Source organism: Petromyzon marinus, chromosome 16, assembly GCF_048934315.1.
Source record: "Petromyzon marinus isolate PM22_M1 ecotype Great Lakes invasive population chromosome 16, UKy_Petmar_22M1.pri1.0, whole genome shotgun sequence".
Lineage (NCBI taxonomy): Eukaryota > Metazoa > Chordata > Hyperoartia > Petromyzontiformes > Petromyzontidae > Petromyzon > Petromyzon marinus.
The window spans coordinates 4,626,599-4,652,350 of NC_133682.1; the positions used below are offsets into that span (position 1 = coordinate 4,626,599).

A 25,752-nucleotide genomic window follows, 5' to 3' on the forward strand; every position below is an offset into this window, starting at 1 on the left:
CATTAACTCTGATACACTGGCCATCTCTGGTGAAGATTAACAACATTTTTTTTATGTTCAAGAGCAAATGCATGCTTGCCCATAGCAAATCCATAACGTGACCGGGAGAGGCCAGGAATTCAACTGTAAAATCTCAAACAAAAGCAGCCACTCACAGACAAAGATCCCCCGTATAGCATTAACAGACTGCAGGAGCAAGAGCTGTGAGCAAGCACCTATGGAGGCCAGCACAGCACACATCTGACCGCCTTTGTCTCCCCAGTGGCAATGTTTACACACCGCACCAGGTGCTTATTTGAGGCCGAGTCGACCTAGGGGAGGCCCAGGACCGGTTCAGATAATCGTCACTGGTGTCGAACATGAGCGGGAATCGAAATCAGGTCGCTGGGTGCGTAGCACAGCACCCTAACCGCTATGCCACCACTCCCCAGCCACTCACAGACACAATGTAAGTAGTATTGGCCAAATACCCCACTGCTGAAACATCTGCAAACTACTCAATCGAGGTTACACGTGCGCACACCACTGCCGACTGCGATAACTTGGCAGAACCTTCCTGAAAAAGGCTCTTGACAGTGAGGCTTTCCTGGGTAAACAAGTGTGATAATAATCCGAAAATACACCAACACACATACGAGCACACCATCAAGTACACATACAAAGATCCCCCGTATAGCCTGTAACAGACTGTTGGGGCAAGTGCTGTTAGCGAGCACCTTACGAAGGCCGGCACGGCATGCATGGGGTGGGTGGCTAGGACCACGCCCTGCCGTCTTTGTCTTCCGAGCGGCGATTATTCCACCACATATACTCATTTCAGGCTGAGTTGACCTAAGAGAGCGGGAATCGAACCCAGATGGTTGGGTTTGTAGCGCAGCGCGCCACCGCTCCCCACAACACACTCGCACGCTGAGAGCCATCTACGCGGTTTGGTGACATCTATGTGAAAGCCTGTCAGCTGCCGGGAGTCTTGACAAATATATCTCATTTGCAGTGGTTTATGGCAAGGAGGAAATGGGCAGGAGCCATCCTTGGTGACTGCTGTGTGCTCCTCTCCAATTACGGGCCAAGCAATTTGTTTTAAAACGATCAATGAACCTAGTGCAGGTCTGGCAGGAATGAGTTACAGTATTCCTAAAATGTCTGGGGTCACTTCATAAAAGCAACAGATTGGGCAAATACAAAGGTGGACCGCAGTTCCAATCAGGCTTCGTCAAGCGGGCCGTGTCGAACGTGCAAGGCTCGCCGATTTGGACGAGACAAAAACAAAGTGGCCCCTGCTCGTGAACAGCCACGACAGCGCGAGTTCGAGTCGCCGGCAAGGGCGACAAGCGGACGTCCCGGCATGAACACCTCCCCCCCGCGCCCCCCCCCCCCATCTCGCTCTCATCCTCCGGCATCTCGAAGCAAATGAGGCAACAATAAAAAAAAGGTGGGGGGGGGGGGGGCTGGGGGGGGGGGGGAATTGGGTTCTAAAATTGTCCCGGGAATATTTACGCGCGGCGCCGCTGCTCTGGCTACGGCCACGTGGCGGTGTCAAGGACATCACTCGGTGCAAGCCGACAGGTGAGGGTTGGGGGAAGGAGCGGGTGAGCAGGGGAGGGGCGCGGGGGGGGGCACGGGGGGGGGGCGAGAGAGAGCAGCTGCAGCGGATGGAAACTGTTCCCCTGGGTTCGCACAAAACGACACAGCCCCGGCACCGCTCGCTCGCTCGCCAGGGGTAAAGGGGCCCTCACTCGTCCGTGCGTTTGCGCGCACAGCAGCCGTGGGGCTACTGGCGGTCAGACAAAGCACCGCAATCCCAGGGACACCGAGGGTCACCTCGCAATGCAAATCGAGCCATCGAGTGTATGAGCCGAAGTGATTTTCCGTGATCGAACCGGGTGAGATTTACACCGTGAGAGATTGCTTTTGCCTACAATAAAAAAAGTTCGTCCTTAATTGTATTAAATAATATATCCGTCTAATTTTTATCGGGGGTTGGTAAAATACAAATGAACAATTCTGCCACGGGGTGCCGTGCGAAAAGCAATTTCTGCACCCACCCGGCGCTGGTAACCAATCTTCAGCCGTTGCCTCGATGCGGCGATGGAAACCACGGAGAGCAACGGAACGCACGAACCTCCGTGAACCATTCCTTCTCCGCCCTGTTCACCCCTCTTACGTAAGTTCGTCAAGCAGGCAAGAGCGCGATGTGCAAGTGGGCGCGTTAAAAAAAAAACCCAGAAGCAGCAGCATCAGCAGCCAACCCCTGTTCAGAAAAGGGCGCTCCAGCAGGACACCGTCTCTCGATGGGACATAACGGCCGGTGGTCGAGAATAACGACGTAGTGGCAGACAAAGGAGGTAACGCGCCCGAGAGGACATCCGCCGGTCGGAGATTGGTCAACGAAATCGGGTCGTGTGTGCAGTGCGAGGTGGATTGTTGCATCGCAACCACCGCGTGAGATGCTGAGACGGTGGTGGCTAGGGGAGGCCTTCATCCAGCAATTGATTGATCATGGTTGATGATGATGATGATTGTTAACAAGCTAAGGAATATTTAAAAATGATCGCTAGGCTTGTAATGATTCACGACCGTTGCAAATCGATGAACGGCCACGATAATTTCAATCATCGATCACTACGTTGCAATTATGGTTCATGCAAACACCCGTGGTCGCGAGGTTAGCATGCGCCAATTGAAAAATAATAATTTATGTATTTATATTTCGTGACTTTCTCACCTTTTTCTCTATTTGCACTCCTATCGTGTTTTTGTGTTGTTTGCTGTTGTAACTTGCTGACTCGCCCATGCTGGACATCTGTGAAAAAGAGCCTCATAAGCTCATGGGATTCCTCCTCCTGCAGTCGAAGTAATAAAGATCCTGATTCTGAAAAGAACATATCCGTTCACGTCCAATTCTACGCACGCACCGCGGCCCTAAGAGCCGATTTGAATCGTTTAATTGGTCAATTGTTTTACGCCCAATGATTACGTGTTAACAAAACGAACCCATCCCCTCATCCCACTAAAACATTGCCTGCAGGCCTCACCCAAGCCTTTACACGCGTTCGGAAACATGGCCAAACCTTGGCATCACTTAATCAAATTCCACTGATCTAATCTTGTTTACGCATGATCGGATTACAGAGAATCGCAGACTTTTATGTAATGCACACATACATTTCTTGCGCTACAGTGTCATCTTATCGGATGAGAAAATTATTTACAGCACCTTTGTTGATCCACGTATTACACTTGCACTGTTTTGGACTTGCGTGTGTTTAGTTTGTGACTGTTAAACGCCTCGCTTGTCAGATGTACAACATTGCTCACGACCCCTGTACGCGTTCTCTGCAATATTTAATGTTATTGTTGTCTGTGTTGCTGCTGCTGCTGCTGTGCTCAATCACCACCGATCTCCCGTGTACAATATCCGGGAAACGGAATCAGCCGCGTAACAAATAAAATAAACTCAAGCTTTAGAAGGCCTCCCCACACCGTGTCACTTATGGGGGTTCTTTGACCATACTTCACCATGCTGGTCAGGGCAGGTTGGTGAATTTTGGAGGATCTAGATTTTATGCTCTATATTCGACACGTTGGTTATTCGTGTACATTGTAAAAAGACTTATGCTAAAGCGCTCCGAGATGTCTTTGTTGATGTGAAGTGCGGCATTTAAATTATTAACACAAACTCAACACATTCCTCAATAACGCTGCCCACCTCCGATTAGCACGGCTGGCTACGTACGGCGCGAAAGAAGTTCAACATTCGCACGTATGAATGAAACAACATATAACAGGTGACGATTCGGGCAATTTCCCCTTTTTATTGACGAACGTGTTAAGATTTGTTTTGTTATTTTATCCTGACGCAGGCAGCATCCACAACTGAGCGACTGACCCAGGAAGGGTGCTGATGCCGCTCGGCGTCACCGCCGTGGCCGCGAATCGCACTCGGCTCGCCAGGTTGACGGCACAAGCGTCGCACCACCGGCTCTACTCCGTCACCAAATTAGCGTCGGAAAAATTTCCGTAAAAAATAAAAAATCTCGATGACAGATGCGGCGGCGGCGGCGGCGATTGGGTGCGGTGTTTGGGGGGTAGTGGGGGGGTGGTTGCAGCGGCCAGTTGTGGGGAAGAGCCGACGAGTGACGGGAACTCCTCTGGGCCTTGCAGGATTCGCTCGTTGGACGAGCGGTACCTGACTGGAAGTGGCCGTCTCCACGGCAACTCAAAACACGCAACAACACAACAGCGGCGACACTCCCAGAGATCGCTTCCCCCCCCCCCCGTCTCTCCCTGCGAACGAGGCAGGAAACGCTAAGGAAGGTCGAGGTAAAAGACGCCGAGACTAAGTTTCTATCATCAATCCACTGCTGGATGAAGGCCTCCCAAAGCAGTCACCATCTCTCACGATCCAGCTATGTCATACCAATGCACGTAAAGAAGTTGTTTAAATAAAGAGCAAATGTTATAGTTTATCATTTAGACTATTAACATGTACACACGTTTTTAATAGAAAATGGTAGAAATATTTAATAGCAGTATAAAAATACGTCGATTGATGTCGACGAATATACTTGCGGTGCCTGCATCAAATCGCGTGTGTGTAAGAATCGATGTTTTTTTTAATATTTGCTTTTCCAATCAGTCGTGGCAGCCCACTGTGCTTCATTCAGGAACATAACCACAGCTTGAGTTCACAATTCATCTTCACCGGGTTGTTGGTAGGCTGGACAAGGCGACACGCAACTAACAGCTGCAGCCACAGCGAGCGAGCGAGCGAGACAGAGAGAGGTGTGCCGGGTGTGTCAATATTTTTCCATGTCGGTGACTCGGGGACCGACGCGGCTGAACTTGCGCCCTCAGCGCGTCGCGCGTCTCAAGGTCACGGACGGCGCTCGGGTTTCACGCGGCAGCGGCTGACTTGGCGAGCCGTGCCGGCCGAAAACATCGGCGTGTCGGGCCCACAGGAAGTACGTGCGTGTGTACGTGTGTACGTGTGTACGTGTGTACGTGCGTACGTTGAACTTCTTCCGCACCGTACGCAGCCAACAGCGCTAATCGTGAATAAGAATTGCGCACGCCAGGTGGTGGCTGATTTGGAAAGGCCGCGACGGCGAAAGCCTCGCCGAGTCTTCAGGCCCGCGTTGACCGGAGCGCGCTCTCTGGGAGGTTTGGGAAAGTTCTACTCGGGTGTTCAATTCACGTGGGAAGAAACCAGAGCGCCCGGAGAAACCCCGCGGACATGACGGGATAACACTCAATCTAGGCAAATTGTCTGCCTTATAAAACACACTTTCATCCCCGCATTTTAAAGCAAAAAGTTGGGGGATGCATCTTTTCACCTGGTAGGTGCGTGTGTGTCTGCGCGACCATGTTTGTATGACTTCAATGACACCTGGCACAATGTCTCGGGGGTGCGTCTCACTTGCTCGAGCATCTCATAATCTGACAACGGCCGGAATGCTGTCGTTTCTCCCCCACAAGCGTCGTAACCGATTTCGCTCCGACTGCCTAACGCGTCACCCACAGCCCAGCCGCCACCACCCCTCACCGCCGCGCACGTGAGCGCGGCGGTGAGCGCGTGAGCACGTGAGCACGTGAGCACGTGAGCGCGTGAGCACGTGAGCACGTGAGTGCGGCGGTGAGCGCGTGAGCACGTGAGCACGTGAGTGCGGCGGTGAGCGCGTGAGCACGTGAGCACGTGAGCACGTGAGCGCGTGAGCGCGTGAGCACGTGAGCGCGTGAGCGCGTGAGCGCGTGAGCACGTGAGCACGTGAGCGCGTGAGCGCGTGAGCGCGTGAGCGCGTGAGCACGTGAGCACGTGAGCGCGTGAGCGCGTGAGCGCGTGAGCACGTGAGCGCGTGAGCACGTGAGCGCGTGAGCGCGTGAGCGCGTGAGCGCGTGAGCGCGTGAGCGCGTGAGCGCGTGAGCGCGTGAGCGCGTGAGCGCGTGAGCGCGTGAGCGCGTGAGCGCGTGAGCGCGTGAGCGCGTGAGCGCGTGAGCGCGTGAGCGCGTGAGCGCGTGAGCGCGTGAGCGCGTGAGCACGTGAGCACGTGAGCACGTGAGCGCGGCGGTGAGCACGTGAGCGCGTGAGCACGTGAGCACGTGAGCACGTGAGCGCGTGAGCACGTGAGCACGTGAGCACGTGAGCACGTGAGCGCGGTCACCTTGGCGTGAGTGTGCTGCAGCACGACGGCCAGCGCGTCCAGGGCGCGCAGGTTGCCGGCGCTCCCCTCCAGCTGGCGCTGCAGCTGGCGCGCCTGCCGCGCGCACCGCTCCGCCAGCGCCAGGGCCCGCCGCTCGCTCTCCGCCAGCGCCAGCTCCGTCGTCGGGCCCGGAGGGAGGCCCCCGGCGTCCGTCTCGGCCGCCGGGGGCCTCGCCGCCCGGAAGCCGCCGCGTGCCACCCCGCCGCGCTCTTTGCCCGTCTCTGACAATTCCGCACGGGGGGGGGGGGGGGGGGACACCGTAGAGTTAAGTCAAACACGGTCAGGCTTCCTTGCTTACAATTTATTATAATCATTCGTGTCTGTCTACGAGAGTGCCATAATCACCGTAAAACTCAGGTTGATGTCTTCTACGACTTAAATTTTACTCGAGCTGGCTTTTAAAAGTAACTTGTTAACTTGTTTTACTGGAAAGGTATCCTCTGTAATACTTGGTTAAGTTAGTGCACTGTATTTGACTTCTTCTGTAACATGGTTATTTTTGCTCTAAATTCTATCCGGTTATTTTTGCATTTATTTCTAGTCGCTTCATTCTGCTTCGTCATCGTGCTGTTCATTTGTCACGTTGGTGACCCACTCTTGCAAACTGTGACTATCCCTGTCCCTTGAGTTCTTACCAAGTGAAGAAAAAGAACCTGGAATACGTTAAAACGAATTTCGCTCTTGGCTTCAAGTCGTCAAACGAACGATTTGGAACACTCATGGTCTACATCACACCCCAAATTAGAAAACCGCCCCCCCCGGGAGGTGACATCATATACCACTGCTTCTGAGATTAATTCCTTTTTCCTCTTACCGCACGTTCGGGGTGGAGCTCTTTGCGCATGGCAATCAAAGTGAAAATGTTTGTCATCCCCCTCTTTGCCGAACTCAGGAAAGACAAAACCTAACGAGATGGGCTTCACCCTTTCTGGAAATAACACGGGGTGGGGGGGGGCGTCGTTAAGATGTTCAAACGCCAAATAGACACAGCTGCTCCTACAAGGCATCGTGTCTGCATTTGCCACACGTGCTTGAGGTAAAACATGCAAACAGAATGTGCCTTGATAATGTGTGCATTGTCCTTGATACCGATTGGCCTACACCAGAGACAGTGTCATCGTGAAGATGGAGGCCTTGTTTTAATAGTGGTCGTTGACCGGGCTGAGACAATCAAATCGGTTCACTTGAGAAGCCAGTTTAATCATGGGTGGCTCTGACACGAGAGCCACTCGACCACCGGCGTCCCTGATTACTGTTGTTACATTGTTTTTATAGCTTTATTTTGGTGATTTCGAAAACATATGGTTAATCTAAATTGTCTTATGGTTGTTATTGTTTGACTTGCACCACATTGGGATTTTTGCACACAGCGTTGTAATACTTTTATTGGGGGGGGGAAGATGTGCTGGTTTATTCCAGGATGTTTCTGTTGCGCGTCGTCGCTTTAAGATGTTTCTCTGTTCATATTTTGTTTGTTGCGGTCGCACCCGACTTAAAAGCCGCAGGACTCACAGGGCTATACCTAATAAATGAAACTTGAAACTTGAAAGCTATGTCATTCGTTAATCAGTAAGCTTGATGCATCATGGTTGTGTCCATGGTGCTGGAAGCCGCGGCGCTTGAGAAGATAGTTACATCTGTTATTTCACTCCTAACCATGAGAGCAACGCAATTCTCAACGACTGTGAGAGCTTTTCCACGAACCACCAAATCTAACGGATCATATTCGGTCGACGCCGAATATCAAGTTATCACGGCTGGAACCAAAAAATATCACGCACCGTTTTAATTAACTCGTGAGCGAAGCGTGCGGCTGCCCGCGTGGTCTTTAGCGAATAACGTAACATTTGTAAGCGCGCTTGCAAAATGAAGGGCAGCGGGGAAGAAAAAAAAGTATTGAAAATAAAAATGGAAACACGAAGCGGAGCTGCCGCTGCGTAGGTTTCTGCGGTTGTGCTGTACAGCTCCCCGAGGGGTTTTTTTTTTCTCCGGTTGTGCCACGCCTTCCGGCTTATTGTCGCGATGCTTTCGCTCAGCTGGCGGTGGTGGGTGCATCTCCGTGAACTCCTTGGAACCGAAGAAACTCCCAGCACATGGAGCGAGACGCACGCCGAGCGACGCACGGTGTGGCCCGAGAACAGGTCGGAGTGGCGTGTCGTGCAGATAACAGAAACGCAAACAACGAAGGGGCCCGAATCTTGCCTCGCATCCGGAACCAATGCTTGGCCCGCAATGGGAAAGTGATTAGCGAGAAACCATTTCCCACCACTGTGAAAACACGCCGCCAGTGATAGCGTGCGGGCCCCCATCCTTCGCCGCATAAGCGTGGCCAAGTCCTCAAAATTTCTAACGCTCGGTTGCCCCCTACTGGGGCGAGTCTGGGATGCTGCTGTTGGTGTAAGGGTTAGGACACTGAACTTGCAATCCAAATCTCGCCGGTTTCGACGTAACCAGCGTGGCAGTTGAAACGACCAGGGCAAGTTATATTTTTCTTGAATCCTCCCCAACGCCTCTGTCAAAACCACGGTAGGTACGCCACGGTGTAGCTCGGCAGGTCGCGCGCGGTGGGAGAAAGCGTGGGTACTCCCGCCTCTGCCAAAGACGTCTCGCCAGCGTGGAAGAGACGCCCAAATAGCCTCTTCTCGAGCTTCCTCTCAGTGCGTGGGCCCCCTTTCTCCCGCAACAGCAGCAGCAGCCGCAGCAGCAGCGCGAGCAAACAAACGCAGGGCAGCAACCTTTCCGTCGTCATGGGGAGGCCGCATAGGCGCCACGCCGTCCTCGTCCCACGAGCGGCGCGAGATGATCGACTCCGCGAGAGCCGTACCTGCCGCACGACGCTGCCTCCCTGGGGTGGCATGGTGGGAGGCCGATGACCCTCGCCCGCGTGGAGTGGGGACCGCGAGCCGCTTGACACTGCCGTTGCCCGCGTCGTCTCTGGCGGCGGCAGCGGTGGCTGCAAAACAAAGACAAAGATCCCCCATGTAGCCTGGGCAGACTGTTGGGGAAAGCGCCGTTAGCGAGCACCTGTGAAGGCTGGCACGAGACGCGAGGGGGCCGGGTTGGCCAACACCACGCCCTTTGTCTCCTTAGTGGCGATGTTCACACATCGCACCAGGTACTAATTTGAGGCTGAGTCGACCTAAGGGAGGCCCAGGACCGGTTTAGATAATCGTCACCGGTGTTGGCCGTGAGCGGAAACCGACCTAAGGGAGGCCCAGGACCGGTTTAGATAATCGTCACCGGTGTTGGCCGTGAGCGGAAATCGACCTAAGGGAGGCCCAGGACCGGTTTAGATAATCGTCACCGGTGTTGGCCGTGAGCGGAAATCGAGCTCGGGTCGCCGGTATCGCAGCGCTAACCGCCGCACCGCCGCTCCCCACGGTGGCTGCGTGCTGCGTGCCAACACACGCAGCACGCACGCACCAGGAATGAGCACACGTGTGCTCGCGCAGCGCTCGGCGCGCGTGGCCGGCTTTCCCGCGCGCGACGAGGAGGGGAGCGGAAAGCTCCCACGCGACGTTCGCGACGTGGCCGCCGCCGTAGTTTTTGCGGCGCCGACTCAAAGACTCACCCACGTTGGATGAAGGACTAAGCCACGCCACCTCGGCGATGGTGGTTATTTGAACATATTTCAACACGCTGGTCAGGGCGGGTTGATAAAGGGGGGGGGGGGGGGGGGGGTAAGAGGCAGCACCGGTTCAGATTTCACTTCGATGTCAGCCATGGCTGGGAATTGAACTCGGGTAATCAGATTGTGCGTATGACTGTTGAACTTCTTTCGCAACGTACGTAGCCAACCGTGCTAATTGGGAGGTGCAGGGAAAGCACAACAAACTAACGACACAAAGCAGTTATAAAGAAAGGAGTTTTCCATCGAGAATTATAAGTGCACAGCTCCCAGCTGCTTCCTAATATTGGAAGGAAGAGTGTTCCAGACGGCTACAGGAGCGCATCTGAAAGCGTGCGATACAATGACTATCTTTGTTCGATGGTTAACCAAAAGCTGCTGCGAGAATGACCGGTTTACGCTCTTTGATGGTTTACGCTCTTTGCCGAGATCAGCAAGGTATTGTGGTTCATAACACAGTGGGCTAACCACTGTGCAACTGCTCTACCCGAACTTAAACAGGTAGAGTGGGAGAGAAAGAATGCAACGATATTTATTGTGGGTATACTAAAAGACTTTAACATACTGATTCCAACTCATCGGTGTGCTGGAGCGTGAATTAACTTCCAGAATGTAAGTCAATGATGGGACCGCCTTCATTCTTAACGACGTAAATCCTTTGCTCGTAAAGAGGCTGATGAGTAGGGAGACCTCAGCTTGACTACGCCTCTACAAAACCACTCATAAACACATTCAGCAGCAAATGAATGTGGACATCTCAACATATCTACAAATATACGAAATTATTAATAATACAAGTGATCCTGTGGGCTTGTTAAGCTTCCTAAAAAAATGATAAAACACACTCCATGAGAAGAACATTCTTTCATTAATTGTTGATGGATGGCAGGCTGACCCCGCCATACAAGTGACACCAATAACCATCCAGCCTGTAACTATTGCGAGCCCAAACCTGAACATTGAAACTGTTTCCCCCTAAATGTGTATTACTATATGCATAAACGCTTCAATATTTTCACCAGATTCCAGGTTTTTAGCCCACTAATGATGTACAATTCACGTGACCAACTCACTTACTCTCCCACGGCTCGTGTATCTAAATGTAGAATTAGTACATTTGTAATTCGCTCCATTCATATATAGGCCAACAAGGCTATCACGAAACGCAATATGTTTAATAGACAGTGTAGTTGGCCAGTAGGGGGCGATGATAACCGTGTGATTGTAACCTAAAGTATGTAATCCGAGAGTCATCTGAAAATATGGCAAATTTGCACCGCGATGACATCACACCACGGCGCATGGCCTACTCTGTCTTTGGATAACAGCATCTTCCCCGTGCTCCGTCAAGTAAACAGCGTGTATTGTTCGGTTAATACGGGACATCTATAAAAAAAAGCTTGATAGCTCAGCATAAATCAATATTCTGATTCTAACACATCCGGGCGGCTACACGAATTAGATACGGATGCACCAATAAATCCATGCTGCGGGTAACCTTATCTTATCATACATTCATATTGCGCCTTAACAAAGGCGCTGTACAGTGAGCTAACTTTGGTACAGGATGGTTGGCGAGATGAAACGAGATGAGCAGATGGGATATATGCGCGTGTGGTGGTGACGATGCGTGGAATAAACGAAGATGGAAATGAGCTGGGGGACTGAGAAGGCGGCGTTCGTACGAGTGGGGAGGAGAGCGAGGGGAGAAGGAAGGGCGTGGGGGGGGGGCAAGAGAGAATAACGAGCGGGGTTTAAGAGAAGAGCGGAAGGTAGTGAGAGTAGGGTGATCGTTTGACAGCTTATTCCAGTAACAAAGCAATTAACACGTTCGTTGGCATCGGCAACCTTATCTGCGACAATCCCTTGGCCGCAGGTGTAAACGCCAACACGGTTACAGGTGTGCATTCCACGGGAGGGGAGGGGAGGCATTGCTTGCATCGTCCACGGCCACACGTGGGTCAAGACGTAACACGCGAGCGGTCCTGGACGCGCGTGTCGCAACGTGCCGGCCGAACACAGCCAAGGCACAACGGGGTCCTGAACACAACCACCGTGGTAGTCCGAGAGGGGGGCATCGTATTCGCAGCGATGCCGTCAACGGCTCTCGTTTGTGGCGGGCAAGGAGCCGAGTCCGCCCGTCCTTTACGGCGCACGAATGCATTGGCCAACGGACAACCATCGGTATGCTGAGTACTTCTTGCCAGAATGTAAGCGTGCTGATAAAATAACTTAAATTAATAAATTGCAGCCGTACGCAAGCCAACTTGTATTTATTTTTAGTGGCTTACTTTCCTGTACTTTGCACCCTGATAGCTTTTTGTATAATTTGTTTTAACGTTATGTATTTATGTAAGTATGGTGAACTTATTTCGCACCGTACGTAGCTAACCGTGCTCATCTGACCCGCCCCGACTGGACATCTGTGGAAAAGAGCTTCATAGCTCATCGGATTTCTCCAGATTCTGATTCACTGCCGAATGCCTCCCCCGTGCCGTGTCAGGTTGTTTGACCATACTTCACCACACTGGTCAGTTTGGCACTAGTGCAGCCACGCCGATGCAAGATCAGATTTCTGACACCATGCTGTTGGTACAAAAGAAATGTCTGTCGGCATATTTCCGCACCCGGCACACCGCACCCAGTATATCTCTCGCAATGGCTACGGGCTACCAGTCACGTGCCACCTCCAGTCTACGAGCGATCCGGAAAATGTTCCATGAGAAATTTACTGTATTTGGCAGCGCTTGCTTTGAACGGCCGCTATTCCAGGAGGGGACCTTCGAAAAAACAGGCAGCCTTTGACGTGCCCGGGGGGAGGGCGGTCACGTGAATACACTTCACGTCAGCCCGACTGTCCTTCCGAGCTTCTGTTTAGAAGGCACAATCAGTCAGACCGCGCTTTCTGCACGCTAAATTTAGCTTTCACGTGTGCAAAAGGCACTTTGGGAGAGAGAAAAAAGAATTACACGTGAAAATCAAGTTATGACAATTAAAGACCACTACAATGCAGCTACACTCTTAAAGGACGTTTTCAATATAATGGAAGGATACGTTTTATAAATTGGACTGTATTGTGAATATTCAGCAGCATTGCTACATTACTTCCTACTGTGTACCGCACTCTCATAACCAAGTTTTAATTAGTTAATGCAACAGATTTTCAAGACGAGGCGGAAATTGCTCCGTTTTCCCCTGTTAATCCACAACCACTGAACCGCAAAATCGTGTTTTGGGCCAGCAAGCCCTATGACTTTCGAACAACACGGCTTGGCCCCTCGCACAGAGGTTCCCGACAAAGCCTTGCGGCTACCAACCCTGTTTAAACACGCGCAAAAAAAACGTGCACACAAAAGACCGGTGAACGATTCCATGAACGCAGCAGAAACTGCCCGCGACAGATGACCGGCCCAAGCAGCACCACATTTTGGGATTTTGTAGCCGTATTCCTGGCCACAAATTCCCATTCTTTTTGGGCACTGCTAAAACAAATACAGGAAACTGTCTGTTTTTCCTGCCTGCGGCCACCCCGCCTGTTCTCACGATGAAAGCATCCGAGGGTTACTGCTAAAACTTGAACTGCCAAGAGGCAAGGTAATGATGCCCGTAGGCACAGCATTGGGCCTTATGTTTCCGAGACTCGAGCAACAACAACAACAACAAGAAACCACTGGTATCTGCTGATGAGAAGAATGCACAAATCCCCTGAAAAACCTTGATAACCCACAATAGTGGTGGCTCGACATTGGCGGCCGATGAGGCCTGGCCCCACCACAAATTAAAAAAATATTAAGAAAAAAACGAAACAATACTTACTTGCACATTTAAGTTGTAAAGTGCATATGAAGCTCCGTTTGAGACTAGATGAAGCACAATTTTTACAAAGGGTGACTGGTCATAACTGGAAAGCGGGCTGTTGCTCCCCACCAATGTACGAACAATATATTAACCCACTGTCCCACAAGGTTCTATTTTATGAAGTAACCAGGCATGGCATCTTTGACACACTCGACAAACCCACTTTTGATATTTTGTGGTGTATCTTCACCCCACCCTCGCACAGGTGTCTACACAATGAGCTTCATAATTCACTTAAATCTCTCAACAAATCCCTACCTTCCAGACAACGGAGCATTTGTGGGCTTATACGCAATTTTTTCAAGGGCGACTGTCTCCCTCGTGTTCCCAGACAACCTCAAAAGAAGTACACCTCCAAAAAATAATAAACGTTATTTAAATGTGTTCGCCCATCCCATGGCCAATCGCAATGCTCCAGGGGAGATGTCGAGATCGGTGGCTGCTTTTTGGCAAGAACGGTGACATTAAGATTATATATTTGTTTTGTATTAAAAAGAGGCTTTACCCTTTCTGACGTAAATGCACGTGCTAAGATGTCGAAACACCAAATAGACACCAACTATAAGATATCAAGTCTGCATTGACCACACGTACTTTGTGGTAAAACATGCCAACAAAATATGCTTTGGCAATGTATGCATTGTCCTTGAAACTGATTTGCCTACACCAGACACAGCCCTAGAGGTAAGATGGCTTTGTCTCACCAGTGCTATAGACCAAAGGATGCCAAAAAGTAAATTGTACACGGACGATGCAAATGCCAAAGCATTAATAGCTCGGGTTAAGCTGTTATATTAAACATAGATATAACAGATGATATAGCAGATATAACTGCTGGTGATATAGCAGATTAAATTAAAAGTTAACTGTACACACAAAACTTGGCCTGCGGTATCTATATACAAACAATAGCAGCAACGAACTAAATCAAGATCATTGGTAGGATTTTTTGGTTATCAAAGTAATGCATTCATGAACATCGTTCTTTTGGAAGATGTGAGCTTATTGCTGCATTGGTTAAATACGTCAAATTGTGATTTTACGACCGTTTGGACAGGAGCCCAGATCTTTGTTTTCACTAAAAGCACGTCAGGAACCCACCCTGAATTGTTACATTTCCTGCCCCGCATTGTTGTGACCTTGGAACATTCGAATCTCTGGGAAGAATACAAGCTGCCACTCGCCGTGACAACAACACGGAACTACACCAGCCCTTATATATATACATTTCGGTGTTTTTGCCCATTTAACATTTCATCAAATTAAATTCTGTGCTCTCCTGTTACCTATTGTTGTTGGAATAGTCTAAAAATAATCTCCTTATTTCATATCGCTGAACAGAACGGACCATACAACGTACAGGCACAACTGACCATACGAGATATAACGAAGAAATGCCCGATCCGCGAATATGAAGGAGACATCACAGCGATACACACTCTGCTGCTCCTCACGTGCCTGTCTGGCTTGACCACCTGGCGTTCAATTGTAGTTGCCGCTCTGCGTCTACGTCTTAAAAATAATCAAGGAAATAAATAACGGGAGGTGGTGGGGGAGGGGGGGGGAACGGAACGGAGCGGAAGTCACCGTTGGCACAGGGCTGCGTGGGCAGCGCTGGGCGAGGGTCGGTGCCGGTGCCGGTGGGCGTCCGTGCTGGAGTCCTGCCGGGGCTCGCGGGGTGCCGCGACGCTCCGTTGCGCAGAGACGCCGACCCTGCATCGCGGGCGGCGGAGACGGCGGGGGGGGGGGGAGGGAGGAGAGGGGGAGACGGAGCGCCGGGTGAGGTTCTTGAAAGCGACCGGTACCAAGGGGACGCCCCCCGACGCAGAGAGGGATCCGTGAGCCACAAAATAAAATTCGCCTGCCCGCCGCGACGAGCCAAACGCGACAATATGGCACAACGCGCGTATATCACGATCCATTCCTGGATGGCCCCCACCGGGGTCTAATGATGACCGTGTGAATGTTTCATCAGGAGGTGGTTGAATATTGTGAAAGTGAGAGCTCCGTACCTCGAAGGGGAGGAATATTATTGGATGTAATAGGTGGAACTGAGGTTGGTGGGAAGATTTGTAAATGGATCACCCCGTATATTTGGAGTTGAGATTATTGCATCACAAGAGCATGAGAGATCCTGCCTTGGGATGACCTTCATCTGGCCATCCAGCAATGGTTGATCATGGCTGATGATATACTGGGAATTAAGAATGTAAAATCACACCCTACCTCCCCAGTTATTTGATTAATTGGCAGGATTTTAGGTGATTAAAAAAATTGGTTCTGTGTTTTGGCCTGGGCCCGATGAAAGATGCAGGTAAGCTCAATCCCTCTACATACGGGAAAAAACAATTACATGAAACTCACAGCCCCGCATGGATCAAAATAAATTCATACATAACAAGTGAGCAAATTATTATGATGTAAAAATAATATTAAAAAAACATTTGTTGGACCTACATACAATTTGTACAGCTCTTTATTAAGCCACTGTTGGATGTAGGCCTCCCCATGTTGTGTCGGTCTAGGAAGTTGCTTGACCATACTTCACCATGCTGGTTAGTGCGGATTAGTAAAGTGGAGGGCAAGCCAAGGACTGGTTCCAATATCACTCCTCCCTGATATTAGCCATGAAAACCTTCAGCCATTGCAGAAATCAGTTCGCACCTCAGGTCGCAACAATTTAGTGGTAGCGATTTATTTATACAGCTCATAAAGAGTGAATACGTTAATCGTCCATTTGTTTTTAATTATCACGCAAGTTCACTTTTATTGATCATGCAGAAAAATTGGAATTGGAAGCCACTAAAGCTGTGCCACCTCATGTGAGCTCACGGACTAATGGCCAGGAACAGGAACCGAACTCAGGGTGGCCCGGGTCACAGTGCATTCATCACATTGACGATAATGACCTCCATTATAACAGAGTGCAAACAAAGTGCTGGGGCAGACTTCCCCTGTGGAGACTGCAAGAGCTGCCCGGAATGCCCAGTGCGTTACACGTGTTGCCATTCCTTAGCCGTGACTCCACTCGCCCAAAATAAATATATACAGTAAAAGGCGCGTACTTTGCGGCGAGCCGCAGTCCGTCGTGCTGTTTATACCTGGGGAGCGTGATATTGCCAGCCGGGTGCCGCACCGAGTGGCCATGCGTGTTCCAGAGCGCGGTGTTAGCGAGAAAGGGTCAACGTTTTGTTAGTCTTAACTCGAAAGAAATGCAACATTATACACACTTGTACGTTGAACTTCTTTCGCACCGTATGCTATGTTAAACGCGTAACTCCGATGCGCATTCATGGCATTCTAACAGAACCGCTTAGAGATTAAGTGACGAGCTTAAACGTGAAGTTGTTACGTGGAGCAAAAAGCCTTTCAACGTCTTGAAACGTGATGCTTGGATGTGCTGAAATTAATGGATTTAACGTGATTCAGTTTATCGAGAGTCGATTGGGAGTCGCAAATCGATATCAGAATTGATACTCTTACTGTACGGTGCATTGTAGCACCTCTAGCAGCTGCAGGCATCACATCAACCGATTAAATATAATGTATGCAAATACGAAAAAATCGATTCTCTCACAACAAAGACATACACACGTGGTTCCACATGTGTCACGAGCAAACAAATCGATTTTAATCAATGAATCGACGCATCGCTACAGTTCCGAGACTCAACAAGCACAGACGCAGTACTGTCAGCGACGATGCCAATTTATTAATGCAGCAGAAAGGATTCTGGTTATTTATTTATTTGATTATATAATTTCCACATGTCCCGGTCTGCCCAAGCAATGTGTCAAAGCAGATTACAATGTAATTTCCCCTCCAGAATTCACGATGTTTTTTCAGATGGAGTGGCTCGTCACCATACACACAGCCAACTGTCCCCTCAAGTGATTTTAGGTGTTAAGCGAATTCGTTGCTTGCCACGCGCGTTTGCTGGGAAACGCACAGTTCAGCCCGACGAAACGCCTTGCTATGTTTTCGCCATCAACTGGCAAAAGTAATTCCTTGGCCAGGGTTTGTTTCCTTGCCCAAAGAGAACAAACTAATGGAGAAATGCGACTTTTAGAAAGTACACTCATGAGTGGTACACGTTGTCGACGCCGCTTAAACAACGGCAGGCGATGTTGTAAAGGGCGTCGAAAAATGGCAAAGGTGTAACCTTGTAATTGCTGCATCTCGCCGACGCCGACTTGAACGTCCGCCACAATAATACGTCGGCTCTACAAAGCCTCCGTTAGCGGGTTTACATGTCTTGTCTCCACGTGGTCGCGTTTTTTCCCTCCACATTTTAGAATCAACACATGGAAAGCCACTATGTTGAGCCATCATTTATGGCCAGGTCGCTTCTCAAAAAGAGCTACATAGCTCAGTGAGCTTTACCCGGTAAGAAAAAAAATATATATATAGTTGAGTTTTATTCGTAGATGTTTAAGCGATTTGTTTACCTTACCTATACTTTTCACTCCTAACCGGCCACGACTGGACATCTGTTCAAAAAAGTTTCATCGCCCATCGGATTCCTCCGATGGCCGACGCTTCCACACTGGGCAGATGTCTTTGAATATACAGGAGTCCCTACACACCGCGAGCTGTCAATCAACAAGACTGTGGCCAACTCAATACTACTGGTGGGTGGACAGAGGCGGGGTGATTTAAGAATCTTGCAAAGGTACCGTGCTGTAGAACACAATAGTCAGTGCACATTTCTATGCCAGGGCAAACAAGCTTTGGCTAAGTATCCGATGTCTATTCTGTGAAAACTCTCAACCAAAGACGCGCTGAGCTTGCGGCTGGCTACGGCACGGACCTCCACTACACCACTCGAGTGCTCAGCTTAAACAAGGTAGACTGAAGGCTCCGGCCAATAGTGAGGATTCAAGAGCCACTCCTCTCCCCCTCCAATCCCACCCTCTTACAGAATTAACCACACGAGAGGTCAGATGAAGCTACAAAGCTTGTGCTTATTTTTGTGCACAATGGGGCATTTTATTTTCGCCAATTCCTTCCTGCGCCGATTTTTTTGCCGTGCTTGCCGCAAGACCAAACGCCCTCCCCACACGGTGGCGGGAAGGAGAAAGCCTCGATGACTGCCCTCACTTTCACGCCATCGTTAGCACGGTTGGCTACGAACAGTGCGAAAGAAGTTCAACATGCATGCATCATGCACCGCGTAGTTCTCAGTGTGGCCTTTATGGACCGTCGGGGAAAGTAGTACTGTTAGCAAGCACCTATTAAGGCCAGCACCGGCAAGTGAAGGAGTAGCGTGGCCAGCACCACACCTGGCCACCTTCCACACCCCACCCCCCCACAACTGATGTTCATACACTGTGCCAAGTACTCATTTAAGTCCAAGTCAACCTCGGGGAGCTGCTCAACTCGTTCAGGTTTCTGGATCCTGTCCGCCGAGATCGCGTCGAGAAAATATTCCCAAAATTGGTCGACGGGGCTCTCCAAAAAGGGCCGCAGATGAGAGTGGGGCCACCTCCGCCGTGTCGGACGACAAGCACCAGGTGCTCGGGATCAACCTCGCGGCATCCCGGCCCAACAGCTTTTGAGGCACGGCCACATTTTACCACACTGTAACGGCAATTCCTAAGGAATTACCGACATTCTTCGCCAGCTCGGGCTTGTTACTGCAGCAACAACGTTACAACAGGACACATCGCCAAGCCGTGCGTGTTGACTTACGTTAATGCGTGCGCGCACACACGCGCCCGCAAACCACTGCAGCTACGCACCGCGCACTTTACCCTGTCGGCTGACGCCGCCTTAATGCGCAGCCACGACCTTTTAAGTAGTTATGCTCGCCGTCCAGAGTGAAACGCGCCGCGGGCGTTAATCGCCATCCGTGCAACGCGTAAAACAAAACAAACAAAAAACGAAGCCTCCAAATGCATTAAAAAAAAACGACAAACGTTGAACACGACACGTTGAAAAGCACGGGTCAATGGTGTTAAATGTCACAGCGAGGTTACGGTAAAGAAGGCGGGAGACACTTACAGGACGGGAAGGGGTAGGGGGCTCGACGGACGCAAAAGCTGACGAGCGAGGCGAGGAGCGAGAGTGCGGGAGCACCGACCACGGCAACAAAGAGGAGGGAAAGGTCGTGCGAGTACCAGAGTCCCCCGCAGCACAGTGACAGCACGGTCATGGCTGAGTCGAGAGAAGAAGGGGGAAACACAGGGCACGGGCCGACACTATAATAATAACAACAAAAAACGATTATCCTATCCCACGCGCGGCGAGCGCGGCTGACGAGGCAGCCTGCCCGCTGCCGTCTGCGCGTGTGCAGCGGACGCTCCTCGGCGGCACGTTCGATATTGGCGTCCCGGATCGCGGTCCAGAATGCGGGGCCGATCTTCGAATCCCAGCGGCTCCGTTCCCTAACGTGACGCGCACGTCCATCGGAAAAAAAGGCCGATCCAAAGTCAGCCGGCCTGCAGAAAAACTTCCAGCCTTTGCTGCGAGTCAGCGGGTCGGCGATTTTTTTTTTTTCCCGCGCGAAGATCTCCAAAGCGGCGCTCGCGTTCTTCTCGCTTTGCTTTGCTTGCTTGCTTGCTTTTTTTACTTTACTTTACGGAGTCACATCGAAGGGCAAAAACGCGTTCAATATTCCGAGCTTAAATTCTTGCGTTTGACCTCCCGCTGCCGAGAACGATTAGGCACAAAAAGAGTGAGAGAGAAGCCACATGCGCTGGAGCGCTCTCAAAAAAAAGCCGCCGCACGCGAAAGGCAGGCAACCCAAGCAGCAGCAGCAGCAGCGCGACCCCGCCGCTCCCCGCTAACGATTCACGTGCCGCATGCCGCCCTCGCCGACCCGGCCGTCCAACTGAAAGCGGCGTGCATACGTTGTCACTTCGATTTTCCACGCTGTACTATAAAAGGTGTGCGCGTGACATGCGACGCGCATTGGGTGGGAAGGGGAGGAGACTGCCGAGACAGCTGGATGCCTCAAAATAAGAACCCAGAGGTTACATAAATACTGTGCGTGCATTTGCTGGACAATGCTTCCGTGAATTATTTTGGAAAACCTGCAGAACACCCGAACGCTGTAAACGGAGACGGCACAGTGCGCATTTGAATCTCTGCGTTTGTCCGTCAGACGCGTTAATAAATCACTGTCCCAACAGTGGCACTTCCCCATCCAGCCTTGCTGGCCATGAACTTATGGTCTTGCTGAAAGGCTGGCATGCTATCAAAGTTACAAATTATTGTCGTCGAAACAGGAGGGGTAAACTGATCATTTACGTTTTATATATACAATGAAAATGGGGTGGCAGGGGGGGGAGTGGTGGCACAGTGGTTAGCGCACTGCACTATGAGCCCTGCAACCTGAGTTCAATTCCTGACCATGGCTAACGTTAGTGGCGAGTGATATCCACACCAGTCCCGGGCTTCCCCGCCCATTCACCAATCCACACTTTGCAGCGCAGTCAAGTATGGTCAAGCTACTCCCATAACTGAAATGGAATAAGGGAGGCATTCATCCAGCAAGGACTGACAAAGGGCTGTAGCATATTATTACAAACCACAACTAAAATAGCCAACAAACCAGTGGGCCAGCACTGTAAGTTGTTTTGATTCCCATTTTAAATCTTGCGCAATCATAGCAAGCCAGCGTTAGCGATGACAACAACGTTCGCCAGAGACCAGCATCGACCCGCTCGCTGGGCCAATGCCTGGCCGATGCACAGGGGGAGCGCACACTTGTTATGCTGACGCGCACCCCGAGGCCTGTTCGTGTTAAACAGTGAACTCATAGCGGGCAGCCGCAAACATTTGCACAAACGCACGCTTTGCAATTCCGAGTGACTCCGTGTTCCTCCAACGCAACGCGCTCTGCCTGTCCCACCAAAAAGAACGAGGTACCCAGCGTCGCAAATGCTAAGGCCTAAGCGCTGCGCGCCGCTAAGTCGCGCTGCCGAAAGTTAATTGTGATGAGTAGATAAGTTTAGTGCGCATCTGGGCTGATTGCTCATGACTGAATCACCTGCAATGCGCCCAATTCCACTGAGATGTTGCAAGCTAAGCAGCATTGTGGCCTGCGCGGTACGTGGATTCACGACCATTGCACAAATATATGCTGTAATAAGCCGCGCAGCTACATGGTAGGGCAAAATCCACCGTTGTACTATACAATCGTCCCTGCTTCAACCAAACCACACTGACTGGCGTGGTGCAGTGTGGTCATATAAACACCGATTATTCGTATGGCGTGGGAAAACGACGCAGATGTGGGAAGACCATCATCCAGCCGTGGATTTACAAGAGGGCAGAACGTGTACACTTAGCTGATTAATGTTGAATGACACGGCTGGCATAAGTGAGCTAAACGGTCTACTGCCTCAAATAATGACCATGAACCAATGTAAAAATAAAGTTACGGCAAATACAACGTACGCAATTACATCTGATGTACAAATACAAGTTAAACGTGCCAGCGCCCCCCACCCCACCCCGCCCCCACCGAAGCCCTGCGAGCCAGATGAATGCCGGACCACGTGACGATGTCTGGCCGTGCGTGCAACCCGTGCCAAGCCAACGCTGTAAAAATAGCCTCACATTTTCCCAGGGCAGGGCGGCACGGCAACGTTACACAGCCACGATGGTGTCTTGTGGCGCACGTGGCGCACGTTCGAGACCTCGAGACCTTCAGCCTCACCGCCCTGTCGACGGTGTACGCAGCGGAGGGTCAAAGGTCGCTCGCTCCTGAGTCACCTTCCGCCCGCACGCGAGCTACCTAAACGAACAGCCTTGCTCCCTCGCCTTCAGGCTTTATGATTAACAGCAACTTGGCCACCTTCAATCAAAACTATACTAAAAACCAAAGTATTTTTCATTTTACCAGGTAAGATCCACTGAGTTATACAGCTCTTTTTCAGAAGCGACCTGGCCAAAAAATGATAGCAGTAAAAAAATGCATGCCGATTCGAAAATGAGGGGAAAAAAACGGAGGACCCGGAGAAAAATCCACGCGACCACGTAGAGACACGCAAACTCCAAATATACAGGCGTCAGAGTGAGGATCGAACCCACGACCTCCTGTATAACAGGCAAGGTAGATAACAACTCGTATTCAGGATAAGGACGCTAAAGGTGCAACCCTGCAATCGATTTGCTCACGGAAGTGCTGGCGAAAGGGCCTCCGGTAGAAAGAGCTCTGTAGACCCCCATCTCAACCCCCCTCAAGAAGGTATTTGTGCCATTCTTCGATGTTGGCCGGATGTGTACCCACACTTTCTCGCATCGCACACGACCTGCCGATCGACAGCAGACGTACCCACACTTATATTGCTCGGTGGACAGAGGCAAAGGGATTTTAAAAACTTTATCCATTTTTTTCAATTGCCACCCCAGGAGATGGAATATGAACTGGCGAACCTCTGCGCTGCAAGTTCAGCATGCTGGCCTTCGGCAGCAACCCCCATTTAGGATACACACTTTCAATAAATGAAAGGATAATTATTAGCTCTGGTTAATGCTGCCTTTGAAAACATGGGCGTGGCCAAGATAAGATTTAACAAGGGCACTGTGCCCAGGTGTGCGGCCTACCGAGGGCTTTGCTGTGCAAAACGTGCGATATTTACGACGCCAGCGGAAGTCCCTGCTGCATTTTTCGTTGCGTGCACATCAAGGCTCACGCTCCGAGGATGACCGAGGCAGTGTCAATCCCAGAGACACCACGAGGCAAAGCAAAGCAAGAGCATAACGTTTAAATGTTGGGATTACGCTGGGTAAAACTAGACATGCTCGCGTGACTCCAGCAGCACAAGCGTTGTCCCATCTGAACTCATTTCGGGGAACAACCAACAGCGGGGCATCTCCAGGCCCCAGTGACAAGAAGCTCCAGTGTCACAAATCTGCCGGGGCCAAACAATGCCACGATTGTGCCATCACGATCCCCCCCCTATCCGTTTTGTGCCACAAAACAACGCCCATTGTGCCGCGGCGTCCAGCAGAGGGCATCTGCAGGCACCGTTGGCCGCCTGCCTTATGAACATGCCCCAACCGCAGAACAGCCGTGGCCAAATTATGCGGCGGAACATTTCCCCCCCCCAACTACCACCGCCCCCCTCCCCTACAATCATCGGCTGAGTGAGTTGCAAATACCCGGAAGACTTTCTTGTTCCAAGCGCAGAAAGTTGGCGGCCGCCGTGTTTTCCTCTCTCCCTCAGTCCTGACCCAAGGATTGAAAACCACGATCACTGCCGAGCGAGCCCCTTGGGTTGCTACGTGGCAAGGGCACCTCGTGCCCAAAATCTAACAAGTCACCAAAATGACCTACAAGGTTCATAGTGCATGAAATGCCCTATGAACCCGTATAACTGATTTCGATTACCGGCCATGGCTAATAACACGTCGGTGGCGAGTGAAACCTGAACCGGTTGGGGCCCCCTTCCAATCCCCCCTCCCCCCCCTCTCCCCGCACTAAGCCACCCCTTCACCAACCAGCTTCAACAAGCATTGCAAGGTATGGTAAAACAACCATCAATAACAACAGATGTGGAGAGGCCTTCATCCAGCAGGGCATTAATAACGAGCTGTACAATTATTACTGCTATTCACTAAGAGGTACGTTTGGACAGCAGTAGGATGACCATGCTCTGCAATGGATCACTTACCAAGAGGACACTGGGCCCTATTCCCAAGCTGATGAATGTTCCATCAATCGTTGGCAAAAAAAAAAACGTACCAACGTCTCCATCTCCTAAAGTAGAGTGAATCGCAAGGGCAATGTCTCTGCCGTCTAATCAAGATTTGAATCTGGCCCAAAACTCAAAAGTAATTCACTTACCTTGAACATAATTTACCAGTAAATAGGACCTCGTGGGAATATGCTTAATGCATCTCTGTGCCGTAAGAGCAGTGATATCAGTAAATAATATATTATTTTTATTTCGTGATATCAGTGACTGTAGCGCCGGGAGCAACAGTGCACTGATTCAAGCACCGCACAACGCGGCGGTGATCTGGGTTCGATTCCCAGCCATTGTTAACATCGGCGGTGATATCTGAACCAGCCCTGGGTCATCCATTGCCCGACACAGCCTTGTGTGAGTGCCCGGTGCAATGTGTAACGATCAGCACTGGGAAGACAAACTCTGTGAGGCGTGGTGCTGGCCACGCTGCAACTTTCGTGTACCACGCCGACCTTAATAGGCGTTGAGGCTCTACGGGGGAGGGGGGGGCATCTAAATGCACGTGAGAGGAAGCGAGTAAGGGGTAGGTGTTGGGACAACGAGGGGTTAGTAGAATCTCACCGACAAACTGCGGCAAGGCTATGCGTGCCCGGATGTCCCAGACTCGCCTGGCAGGGTGGACAGACGCTTCGCAAGCACATGCAGAGAATAGACAGCACAGGCGTTAGCGATGTACAGCAACACAGCAGGCAAAGGAGGGGGGGGGGGGGGTTCGCAGGTGTTAGTGCGTTGCAAATGAGCGCCGGGAAAAGATAACAGCGCCGTTCGTAAAACACAAGCTCAAATTTTTTTCGCGTGTTTTTTACGATCGAAAAAATGTCCGATGACTGTGACCGAATCGTCCGAAACAAGCACCCTTCTCATCGGATATTGGAAGCTGAGTAGAGTGCAGCTTGCTCATGGCCGGTGACAATCATCTTTTTCCAGACAGGCGCGGGGGATTGAAGCAGTGCTGCGTTGTTACCCCCTCGTACGCGTGCCGAGTGTTCACCGGGTACAGTACTCCGGTTTCCTACCACGCGACGCCAAACGCTCATCAATAGTAAATTAAAATTAAAAAAACGTTTCAAATGCGGCCAAGTGGCTCAGCGGTAGAGTGAGCGGCTCGCAATCTGAAGGGTTGCGAGTTCAACTCCTGGTTTGGGTTTCACTCGTCTCATCATCCCTCCAGGGTCGACAAAACGGGTCACCACTTTGTGAGGAAGTCAACAGTGGTTGTCCAATGGATAGACTCGCAAGAATAGTAAAATTTCCATCGCCGCTGGCTCAGGGGTACGAAGAAGATAATGAGCACTGCTTCAATGCTCATTTGAGCAAATACATTACTTTGGCTTGAAATCAATAGAACATAGCCAAACATCCC

General features: G+C 50.8%; 1 protein-coding gene across 5 annotated transcripts in view; it reads right to left on the reverse strand.

Moving 5' to 3' along the window:
• Nucleotides 1-25,752, reverse strand: part of LOC116942961 (uncharacterized) — a 79,461-nt gene that overhangs the window by 16,927 nt on the left and 36,782 nt on the right. For 4 of the 5 annotated variants that reach the window (XM_032955482.2, XM_076067428.1, XM_076067427.1 and 1 more), the window contains 4 exons: nucleotides 24,951-25,016; nucleotides 15,274-15,399; nucleotides 9,025-9,153; nucleotides 6,162-6,421 (listed from right to left, as the gene is read on the reverse strand). In XM_032955482.2, coding sequence (XP_032811373.2) covers nucleotides 6,162-6,421; nucleotides 9,025-9,153; nucleotides 15,274-15,399; nucleotides 24,951-25,016 — 581 coding nt within the window. The remainder of the gene's footprint in view (nucleotides 1-6,161; nucleotides 6,422-9,024; nucleotides 9,154-15,273; nucleotides 15,400-24,950; nucleotides 25,017-25,752) is intronic. The other variant, XM_032955485.2, reaches the window with a different exon arrangement.